The sequence below is a fragment of the Topomyia yanbarensis genome, chromosome 1, assembly GCF_030247195.1.
Source record: "Topomyia yanbarensis strain Yona2022 chromosome 1, ASM3024719v1, whole genome shotgun sequence".
In the NCBI taxonomy this organism is placed as follows: Eukaryota; Metazoa; Arthropoda; class Insecta; order Diptera; family Culicidae; genus Topomyia; species Topomyia yanbarensis.
In genome coordinates this window covers 11,268,109-11,280,109 of record NC_080670.1, presented here as the reverse complement: position 1 = coordinate 11,280,109, position 12,001 = coordinate 11,268,109, and the positions used below count along the sequence as shown (strand labels likewise).

General features: G+C 40.3%; 1 protein-coding gene across 1 annotated transcript; it reads right to left on the bottom strand.

Moving 5' to 3' along the window:
* Positions 1 to 260: 260 nt before the first annotated feature.
* Positions 261 to 10,562, bottom strand: LOC131676882 (protein fem-1 homolog C). The gene is made up of 5 exons (XM_058956259.1): positions 10,101 to 10,562; positions 9,141 to 9,463; positions 8,181 to 9,065; positions 7,727 to 8,121; positions 261 to 7,669 (listed from the first exon to the last, which is right to left on the bottom strand). The coding sequence occupies exons 1-5, from the start codon at positions 10,235 to 10,237 to the stop codon at positions 7,445 to 7,447; spliced, it is 1,965 nt and encodes a 654-aa protein (XP_058812242.1). The 5' UTR covers positions 10,238 to 10,562; the 3' UTR covers positions 261 to 7,444.
* Positions 10,563 to 12,001: the final 1,439 nt, after the last annotated feature.

Here is a 12,001-nt window from a genome sequence, read left to right as displayed (position 1 = left end):
CCTGTCGTCACACATTATCACAAAATACAACCCCCCCCCCTCCCCCATATAATGCACCGTCATTTATGGATGGTCCCAAATAGTACCACTGGAGCAATTTTATGATGAAAACGCAAACGAGTAAAAATACATCTAAACAAAAACAACGTTGTTTGGGTTACGCGTCAGTATTTTCATAGCCGACTTCGATCACAGGAACGATGCCGGAAGGAAAGCGTTCGGACATTTTGAATGACGAATAATTGCTCACTCGCTCGGGATTCGTTAACGCGTCGTTAAAGGTTTTTCACTTGGCGATGTGTATATTTTTTTAAACATATTTTTGCTACAAACTTGCTTTCTCTGTTTTACATTAAACAACCGTAAACCTCGTGAAGGTAGGTTTTTTTTGTTCAAAACTACTAGTGTGTGTTTTTAGTTTTTAACATACTCGGCATGCACGGCTAATCAATTATTATTGTTAAATTTTACGTGTATTATGTAAACTACTCTACGTGTATTTCAACTGCATTTAACTCGAGACATTTTTACGGCTTTAGTCTTCTAATTTCTTGATACAATTTTTATCAGTTTTTGACCGCTCTTGTAATAGTTCGAATTGAGAAATTGATTGGACTGAAACTTAACTTGAATAGTTTTTGCTTCTATTATTTCTTGTTTTTTCAGGATGCCGACACGGGTTGAGTTTATTTTTAAACCTATAATTAACTTAGAAAAAAAAGCTACATTTGAGAGCCGTGTGAACGGTTATGAACGGACTCACACGTATTACAAATGACGGTTGTTCTAGAGCTGGGTAAATTGTCATCAGCAGTATTCATGGGAGCAATTTTATTCGATTATTCTTGACTTTACATTGCCTCGTTCCTATAAGTTAAATTACGTACAACTAATAATTATCAGCTCTCTATCATTTGGTTAATATTCGGGGTTTAGAGATATACGTCTAATAAAGTAAACGCTATTGTGTCGTTTGCATACTGCGAACTGAGCGTCTGCATAATGATAATTTGTTTTTGCATTGTTTTATTTATTTGCACCGTGAAGGATCGATTACTTTCCAGCATCTTTTACTTATTCTTGCAACACATTATTATAACCTAATTCTTGAGCGTTTTTTCAAAACGTCATATCTGCAATCTTTGTTTACTTTCTCTTTCGATTTTTACGGCGTCACTATAACACTTTTCACTTATTTTACAGTACAGATCGAAAGACGGTGGTTTTAACTAGCACATTATGCAAATGTTAAAGTGACCGAATTATTAACAGAAGAGAAAGTAAACAAAGAGAGTAGCTCATTGCAGATATGACGTTTTGAAAAAACGCTCAATTATTGAGTTCTTGTCGACCGGTCTCACGAATACTAATGCAGTTTCCTGGTTGAAAACAATCCCATTTCCTTTTGCCGTCTTTATTATTTTCACCAGCTTGTGATGTAGTATTTGTGTCATGTGGCGTTTACGTACACGAGCCGTAGAAAAGTCATATTTCGTCACTTGGAAACGAACCTTATCGGAGAGCTTTTTCACTGTTTGCTAGTATTATGGAGACGCATTGGTTTAGTGTATAAGCAACCGTGTTCCATGCGTCTCCATGGAAACTACAACCAATGTAACGTCAAGTAAAGCTTCAAGATATGTTGATTATGGCGTTTTTGTTATTTGGCTACATCGATATAAGGTTTGTTCCAGTACACGGAAGTCACTCCGGAGTAAATAGGAGCAATAAATTCTTGCTCCTTTTTACTCCGGTTTGCTACCAGAAGAAAAAAGAGAAGAAGAGTACAGGAATGATTTTCTCCGGAGTACTTCCAGTTTCTCCTGGTACTGGAACAGACCTATAGTTGACGCTCAACTCATTCAAATTTGGGTGTAATCAGTCTATCTTTTTTGCACTACACCGTTAAAACACATGTACATGTTAAAACGAAAACTCCATTAGTTCATCAGAATTATTGACACCACTTTCTGTTAAATCGCAAGTACTGTTTTCGATCAGTTCAACCATTTCCATCGTTTTGGTGATAGCCTTGTATTCCTTCACGGTATGTATTTTTTATCTGCTTGACCCTAAAATCAATTCTCGACAAACATATGATTACGGCTTAAAAGCCAACTGTTAAAATTCTCTTTGAAAGAATATTCCGGACAAACCGTTACTGGCTAAACGGGCTAAACACGGTTCATAACAGCCCCCTGTCAAGGACGACGTCTCTGTACAGCCAGCATCACTGCCATGAAAATCAAAACATTAACGTTGAATCAAACGTTAGATATCTCAATAGCAGTTAATGAAAGAGAAAATTTTTCACTTTTGTTTACTACCAACATCTGTGATGTGAGAATGACGGTTTGTCCGTAATTTCCTTTCAAAGATAACTTTGACAGTTAGATTTTTAGCCGTAATCATATGTTTGTCGAGAATTTCTTGTTTTTGTATTTCTACTGCACAACCGGCTAGGGTTTACGTTTTGTTCATGTGATGTCAGTGTTTCGTCACAGAACAGAAGGGGCAATAAAGGGTGCTACGATTAAAAATTGGTAAATGTCAACTTGGCGCATTTTTTTTTTCATTCTGTATTAAAAATCTTCACATGTCTCATTATACAGATGTATTTGTCCAGTAGCATGGTTGATTTTGACATTTGCTTTTCAGTTGCGAAAATGGCCTCGAAGCAAGAGGAACAACGGCGCAAAGTTTTGTTCGCTCATCGCGAAAATCCAAATTAAACGCACGCCAAGTTGTTCAATGTGGCCAACGTAATAAACGTAAGCTCTCCGTTCGGGATGACGCAGGCAAGCTGGGAGTGTTTTCTACAACCGTGCATCGAGCCAAATAATAAGCCGGAATGTCAACTTAGAAGATGTTGGTGACTTCAAATCGGAACGATAGGTAAAACAATTCGGTTAGAGAACAATCGTGGAAGCTGTACATGAAGATGCTGACGAAGGTTGATTGCGTGGTACATTGATTAATTGATCTGGTCTGAGTATTGGTAGTCGCTAGTATTTGAGTTAGTCAAGCCAGGTTAGAAGAGATTGGTCGGGCTCGCGGCCTTCTCACTCCAATAACGATTCTGTCACGTTCGCCCGAATGACATTCGCCCGAAAGCCATTTACCCGAAGGACATTTGCCCGAACGTCACATAAACCCGAATGTCATTCACCCGAATGCCACGAACACCCGAAAGACATTCGCCCGAATGCAACATAAACCCGAATGCCACTCGCCCGAATTCTATATACCCGAAAAACATCGAAATGTCAATCGACAAAATTTAATTTATTAAGATGAAATACAAATTTTATTACATTTGATGCTATGAAGAAATTAACACTAAAGCTATACCAGTCAAATAGTTAATCCAATCACCTGGTTTGTATGATTTAACTAGGGTTTCCAGCAGAGATGCCAGATTTGCAGACAAGTCTGCAAATTCGCAGACTTTTAATTTAAGCTGCAGATTTTTTCGATGACGCAGATATTTGCAGATTTTCTAGTTTGGTTGCAGATATTTGCAGATTTTTTAGTTTTGTTGCAGATATTTGCAGATTTTTGAATATAAAGTCTTTTGGTTACACTAGCTTTCCTGACATTTTTTGTTCTTCCCAGACTTTTAAAATTATTATTGCAGACATTTGAAAAAAGTACCTGGCATCTCTGGTTTCCAGTTTTAGGTCCTTTCGTGAGTTCTTTTTAGACTTTTTAGCTGTTGGTACCGCTTGTAGTGTACATAAAACATATGTACTAGGGTTTTTCTCTTCAAGCTGCAACTGCTTCAACACACCATAGAATTTCCACGGCTTAACAAACCGTTCCATTTATTGTGCTAGTCTTCCACATTATTGGTGGTTCTAGGAAACTTTGTCGATACATTTTCGAAAACTGACCACGAAGCGGGGGGCAAAGAAGGGTTATCGAGAAACTTTTTGATTAGTTTCCTTCCTACCAAAAATACAATTTTTACTAATGTAATCCAAAAAATCGTCGAGAGTCTTTAAACAACTTTTCCTCAATTCTTCGAGTGCCATTGGAGTACCTCGATGGGGCAAGAAAGTCAAAGCAACAACTTCTTTGTAAATTAGTTGTATTCGGTGTTCTTCCGAATATTTTGTCTGACGACCAAGTTGTTTTATTTTTAAGAAAAACTTCGGTTTAGATGGAAGAATCATCCGTGAATTAGGGGGAAGAATCATCCTGTCTCGAAATCCAATATTACGTAGAGAGCTATTTGGTATATAGATTCAAGAAATTGCTCTTGTTTTGAAAGAAGGAATCAATCCTTATGTTTGAGTAAACCGGGCAGACGAGTGGATCAATACAGAGGCGACGCGTCGGCACGTTCAACCTGTTCATTGAACGGGTAAGCGAAATCTGACGACCCGAAACCCATTTTTAGTTAATCCTCCGGAAGTCGCGCAAATGGCACACTGAACGAGTAGCCGCAGCTGCTCTAAAATGATTTCGCTAGATTTTCAGAGCAGCGTGCACTGCCGGAAGGTTGAAATAAAACTACAACAGCAGCACGCAAATTCATTTATATGAAAGTTCGACAATTTGATCCGAACGATAAATCAACCCATCATATCAAGCAGGTAAATTTCAAAAAATCTGTCTACCCATGATCGGTTCAACCTCAAACATGCACGCATCTCGTAGTCTCCCCGCATGCTCTAGAATGGATAGAGCAGCTGCATGAGCGACGGCTGGAACAGTAGCGTGAGTGTCATATGCGATGGCTTTTTCTATTTCGTTTTGCACCGGTTCAAGTCAAATATTGAACCAGCGTTCATTGGTGCGATGTCCATATGAGTTGTGTGCAAACGAGAGTGGCTTATAATGTTTAAGCGCGTGTCGCCGTACGTTCATAACAGTCGGTCAAACGCATGTTTTCTTTGGTAGCCTAAACAAATGTTGGTGCACTTGGGGCATATTGGTTTTAGGCGTGTATGTATTTCGTTGGTTCAACGATAATAATGAACCGTCTACTTTTACTTCAAAGAAATTGTTTGCTCTTTGCATTTACATGTTGAAAACTTGTCTACTGAGAGTGAAAAATGGACATAAATCCAAATCAAGGGTTGTTCGAATGATTTCGCGTTCTATTGTAATAATGAACGGGTTGATGTTGGATGTCTCATGCCAACAATATTTTATGAGAAAAATATTGTTTTCTGGATTCAACGAATTGCATGAGGCACATTCAAATTTCTATCCCATTTGAAAGAATTAAGGGATGACTTTAAGCCGGATGACAAATATTTCAATCATTCTTATACAGAACGACGATTATTTCTTGGTGTGTAGAACATAAGATTCTACATTTCAAGTTAAGTCATATCATGTCATGATTTATAAATATTCAATGATAGATTTACAAATATTCGAATTCATTGAGTGAAAATTGATCATATTTAATATTCAAACGTATCAAAGTAGGCCCTGCCACAATATAAGCGTTTTCAGCCGTTCAAAAAGAGCTTCGATTATTTTAACTCTATTCGATGATACTTTTATACATGATTGTTTTTCTTAAATTTTAGTTTAGATATCTTTTAAATTGCTCGCTTCTCGGGTATGTTATATATTTTTCATTCTTTTAAGCATTCTACAAGACGTTTGTTTGACAATTTACCGGTGGGCTTTGGCAACAAATTTGTTTTACTCAGCTCTTTCGAACAGAGAATCCCGTCAACCCCCGTAACGTCAGAAGAGATAAACAAGAAATAATCAGTTGATCTAAAACGTCTCATGCAGTCAAATTAAAGATGTTTGTGACGTTTTGTGGGCCTTTGTGATATATTGAACAGGTTGACGGTGAAACCACGCGTCGCCTCTGGATCAATAGTTTCTTTGCAAACTTATTTGGCATGCAGATCCAAGGATTTGTCATGTTTGAAAGAAGCAATCAACCCTTAATTGTGGGAAAAGAACTGCTCATGTTTAAAAGAAGGAATCAATCCCTAAGTGTAAGTAAACCGGGCAAACGAGTGGATCACCGGTTTGATTGCGAGGGCTATTTGGTATACAAACTCAAAGAACTGCTCATATTTAAAGAAGGAATCAGCCCCTATGTTTCAGTAAACCAAGCATACCAATGGATCACAGGTTTGCTGAGGAGGAACCTCCGCTTCGGTTCCTCGACCTCGTCAATTGTGGCAAAACCGCATCACACTAGCTTCGCCACATAACCCTTATGGGCTACTATTTACTAACGACGTTATGCCAAATGGACTTCCACCCTGCATGATATAATTACTAATTTAATTGATTCAACTTGTTAACGGAACATCTTAATATATATTTACCTCGATTGATGATGTTTCCAAAAGATTTCTTATTATTTTGTCCGATTTATCACAAGATTTCACCGCTCGAGCTGACAACTGCGTCCTATATGCATCAGTTTGCACCTGAAGAGCATTTGTGGCGTTGGAAACAGAACCTCAGTGACGTCGGATAGTACACCTAAAAGCGATGCGCATAGCCACAGTGGTCAGTGTACGGTTGACTAATGTGGCTACGCCACATCGCTTTCTGGTGCACTGTCCGACTTCGCTGCCGCTCAGTCACTAAACTAGACAATTACCGATTTTATATTATGCTTGAGTGAATGTGGTATTCGGGTTAAAGACATTCGGGCGAGTGCTCCATTCGGGTTGATGGCATTCGGGTAAATGGTCCATTCGGGTTAATGACATTCGGGTAAATAGTCCATTCTGGTAAATGGTTTTCGGGCGAACGTCATTCGGGTAAATGACTTTCGGGCGAATGTCATTCGGGCGAATGTGATAGAACCCCAATAACACCGTTGATGATGTTTTTTTTTGCGACACGCAATGGTTAATAAAAGCATGTTCTAATGGCAAATTCTGTAATAATGTAACCGACCAAATAATATTTCAGTATTCCGTCAAAACGGCAATGCCCCTTCTGTTCTGCGGTTCCGTACCTGCCCTACAGATTCGTATAGCTAATTATCTAAATAGATTGGATCAATACTTTCGGTAAATACTATAGTTATTCACAGTGCTTGAAAATTGACAGTTCGATTGAACCTGCATAGTGACAGTAACGTAATCGTCTGTAAAATCGACCGAATTCAAAATATAGTCTGGTTTTAACCATATTGAAAACGAACCTAGCACAACATAGTTTTCTTTTTAAACTTAGTGCCGGATAGTCAGTTTACAACTTCTATATAATCTCGGTTCTCCCATAGAAACCATATTATCATACGATGCATTGATTGATTACACTAGAAAAAAAAATTAAAGCAAAGAACAACTGAAGGTGGATCAGTTCGACATGTGCGCGGAGGGAGATTAAACGGAAACAGAGTGGTGTGTATGTGTCTGCGTGTAGTGAACGTTGAACGAAAAGCGTACCTCACAGTTTACACCGAAGCAGGCGGGAAGAAACCGCGCCGGAGAGTTCGTCACTACGGTTCGTGCCACCGGACAAAGTCTTCCAGCGTACGGGGGATCTGGTTGCGGTAGGGAATGCCAAACTTGGTGATCACCGTCGAGCATAGACACTTGAGCGTAATGTAGTTGACCAGCGGAATATCGTTCACCGGATTAATCGCAATCAGTGACATCGGCCGATCGTCGTTCCGATTCGGCTGATCCAGGTGGGCACCGTACTCGAGCAGCATGTAGACGAGCTGTGTGGAAAAAGTGCTATTTAACATAGATTCGATTTGCCCACGTTATAGGCATACCTCTCGCTCGTAGTTGTACGGCATCGACGCCACCAGCAGTGGCGTTGATTTGCTTTCGTTCTTTGCATTCACGTGAGCCCCGCATTCCAACAGCAGCTTCGCCACGTTCTGATTAGGAAAGATTACCCTCAAACTGCTGTCATCGGTAAAGTAGCCACTCTTGATCACGTTCAATCGCGAAACGGACAGATGTAGCAGTGTGTCGTTGGTAATAGCACTTCGGATGTTGTTTCGAACCAACGTCCGGACGGATTCGTTCACCAGTTCCCGCTCATCTTCACTCTTCGCTGTCGCAACTAACAGATACATCAGATGGGTAAGACATTTGAGGATCCGATCGAAATTCTCCTGCTGCTTCCGGTGCACCGGCCGGATGTTGAGCAATTGGCGAGCCCCTACAATTGAATAGAAATTCAAACCTTCAAACAACAAAAAATAAGTTACAAACCATTACCGTTGATGTTGGAAGTCAACACCTGAAACACGTCGTATACATCCTCGAACCGTGGCATCCCTTGCTCCACGAATTCGTTTGGCATCACGTCCACATACTTGTCCAACAGATCCAGCATAATCCTTACGATGGCCTGCGCCGTCAGACAGGTATCCGAATATAGAATGGAATATTTTTGCACCCGAACCTGAAGCGCCAACAGCCACAAATCGATACATCGCTGGAAGCGTAAGGAATCGGCATAGGAAGCACCACGGAACATCAGTCGGAATAGCGTATCTTTGTGGTCGATCCCCAGTATCCGTTCGTAGATGAGCAAACTCTGAATTCGCATTGCATCCACGTCCGCTGCAATATTGTCCAGCTCAGCGATGGTGGAAAATTCGACAGCGTTTCCGTAAGCCGCTCGCGGAGGAACTTCAGGCCTCTTTCGGATGTAATTAGCTTCCCGCAGACGAATATGGTGAGCTAACCGCCAGTGCAGGATAGCAACCCGCGTCTCATTATGATCATCGATGAAGGTAGAACCGATCAGTTCGTGAGCATCGGCCAACCGTTCCGACGAGTAGTTGATCCGGTTTTTGAGATAATCGAAAATCTGGTGAGCTCCCTTAAGGCAGGCCGTCTGCAGAGCATCGTCTCCATAGCGACTCTTAGCGAACGGATCCGCTCCATGTTCCAACAGCAGCTGAGCCGTTTCTAGGCGGTGCTCCTGAATCGCGTAGTGAAGGGCAGTTTTGTCCTGAATGTCGCGAGCGTTCACATCTGCCCCTTTGCTGATCAGATAGCTACACAATTGTACCGATTGCACCGAATTAATCAGACAAGTACCCCCGTTGTAGTTTGGCTTCCGGATGTCGGCTCCGTTTTCCACCAGGTATTGAACTTGAAAATAAAGAAGGTATCAATAAAAACGTTTCCTCTTCATAGATACCGTCAAGGCCGTCACCCTTCACTCACCAATGTCAATGTGTGTCATGAAGCAGGCACTTCGCAGCGGTGTGGAACCGGTGTCCGAGAGAGCATTGATGTTGGATCCTAGACGAACGAGACATTTGACAACCGGAAGATTTCCGGATACGCAGGCACACCACAGCGGGGTGACGCAGTGCACGGACCGATCCTCGGATACCTCGTACAGACCTTTCTGTTCGCTGTTGGCATCACAGACAGTGATCAGATATTCGGTAATTTCGACGTTGCCTCTGCGACACACGATGAACAGTGGTGAGCAGCCATCGCGCGTTCGCTTGACCACTTCCTTGCGGACATGGCGCGGTAAGCTGGAAACAAATGGACTTATTACTGTTATGTCATTGTTAATTAAGTAGCAATGTACTGAATGTACTAATAGAAATTAACGTTTTCAATGGCAGAAGTAATCCGTTACGCTTTTCAATAGGTCTTAAAGTTAGCCAGTGGCACTGTCCTCCAAAATATAAATGTTTGCCACCCAACAGTTTTATGAAGCCTTGACCTGACTTCGATAAATATTCATATTATAGAATAAACGATTTAGCTTCGTATCATTATGAGTCCAAATCAAATTTGTCGTTTGCTCACAATATAACTGTTGTATGGTAGAAGCACGTATGTTTGAACTACATCAAAAAAGTCCAATTATTTATTCCAACACAATATTTTTATGTTTGCCCTCGATTTTAACTAATAGGCATTTAGATTAACAGTACGGAACCATAAGTTGCCCAAATTAAGTATCATCACCCTAGCATCTGTATCGTGATAGAAAACCAACGAAAATGCACCGAGATAGAGGAAAATCGATTACGAAATCGACCTTGAAATTAAGTGTGCGACATTTTTTCCCCGATAGCCTTGGATGTCCATCCCACGGATAGTGGGAGACAGTCAAAAAAGCTTCTCGACTTCCACTGTCCCCCACGAACCGACCTAACTTACCTTTCCAGTCGCTCCCGGAGGCACTTGGACAGACGGCTGTGCTCGATGCAGGACTTGCACTCCTGAATCAAATCGTTGCTCACCTGCTCCAAGTTCCGATGATTGCTCAGATTAGAGCTCTGGGTGTATTTTCCCATCGGACGTGGTGGTGTGCTTACCGTAACCAACCGTACACTTCGACGAGGATTCTTCCTGAACAACGAAACTGCACTCCACTTCCACACAACAAGCCCTGTGCGGAGCGGAATCACACGTATTTTCCTACCCTTAACTCTACCGTGAAATCTGCACCAACGAAGGACACCACATAAGTGGCCTGAAAAGTGCCAAATTTGTCACTGTCTCGGTCGATTAGTATTCAGCTGCCAGCGTTCTTGCAGCGCGGAACCAGCCACTAGCCATCAGTAAAGTTGGCCACATACAGAGATTTTGTATTTATGTACGGATCGAAGTGTCAAAGCTGGAATGTTGTATCTCTCGCTCTTCTGCTGATGGCTTTGGGGAGAGTTTCGCATTTTTCTCTCCATTCGGTTTGCTCTGATCAAATTTTGACAGCAGCGATGCCAACCCTGCATGCGAAACATTTCATAGAGTAAGGGATAACAAACTTTCCTGTGTGGATTTATGTACGCGTAAAATACAGTCTTTTCAGATTTGAAATCATAAATTGTAACAAAACTGTTGAAACAATTAGTTTCATTGATACTGTCTCGAATAGAAATGCACAGTAACCAAACCTTGATTTTCACCGTGACAGTACAGTAATTTTACAATAATTTACAGTAAGTTCTAGTGTTATGCTACAATACAAAAGCAAAATTCTAATGTTTCTACCAAGGGACAGATCACTCTATAAGTGTATAACAAATTTGCATCATATTAGAAAAAATGCATTTAATTTTCATTTTACGCTGATTCACTTTGTTCGACGTTTTGTTGAATATAGGGCTAGTTTTTTGTAGGGTTTTGACGTCTTACACTCAACGCAAAATACATTGCACGCAACGCAAAATACATCACGAATTTCTATTTTGGTGGAAAGAAATGCATTTAATTTAGCTGATTTTTAAAAATGCATCACAAGTGATCTGCCCCTAGGCACAGACTAACAGACATAACACTCGAAAACAATGCTTCGCCCACTTTAACGGTCATTTTAAATATACTTGTAGTTGGGACTGCCGCCACATTTGCAATTATGGCGCCACTGACATATGAACAAGCATATGGGGGATCCCAAACCTGAGGGGTGACCCACCAGAAAATGAGTATTTGTGACCGTGGATAAAAGGTGGAGCTAGTGTTCTGGGAAAATTGTCGGATCGATGTTTTTTAGAGTGTTTCCTCATAGTGTTATGTCTGTTAGTCTGTGCCATCGTTTTCTACAATAAATTTCAATGTAAAATCAATTTTTGCAGTAAAAAGTTATGCATCTTAACTTTAAAAAAATCGATTTTTTCTATATTTTTTTTTCTCGAAAACAGTAAAATTTAATGTGTATTTACTGTATCAGTTTTTTGTATCAGTTATTCTTACATGAAATTTTATTGTAAATCTACTGTGAGAACTCTGCGTCGAACAATGTTGAAACAGTAATAACTATAATATTTATTGTTTTATGATTGTTTGTCGGGCAACTGCTATTGTAAAATTATATTCGGAGTTAAAATCACAAAAATAGGCACATTCGAGATGAGATCAGAAATCAGTTTTCAGATAATTTAAAAAGCTTAATTTAAAAAGATTTTTCGTGAATTAGGGTAACCAACCAAATTTGGACTCCTACCTCTATTCATAGACATCAAAATATTTTTGGCGCATATAAATGCAAAAGTAGGGGAACATGGGGAGACTTGACCAAGCGCAAAATTCTATTTTCGGCTATGGCGTCTTCTATTCGA

Coding starts and splice junctions, on each gene's coding strand:
- LOC131676882 (XM_058956259.1), bottom strand. CDS start 10,237: ATGGGAAAATACACCCAGAGCTCTAATCTGAGCAATCATCGGAACTTG. Junction 9,464..10,100: donor CTCCGGGAGCGACTGGAAAG/GTAAGTTAGGTC, acceptor ATTTGTTTCCAG/CTTACCGCGCCATGTCCGCA. Junction 8,122..8,180: donor GTTGACTTCCAACATCAACG/GTAATGGTTTGT, acceptor ATTCAATTGTAG/GGGCTCGCCAATTGCTCAAC.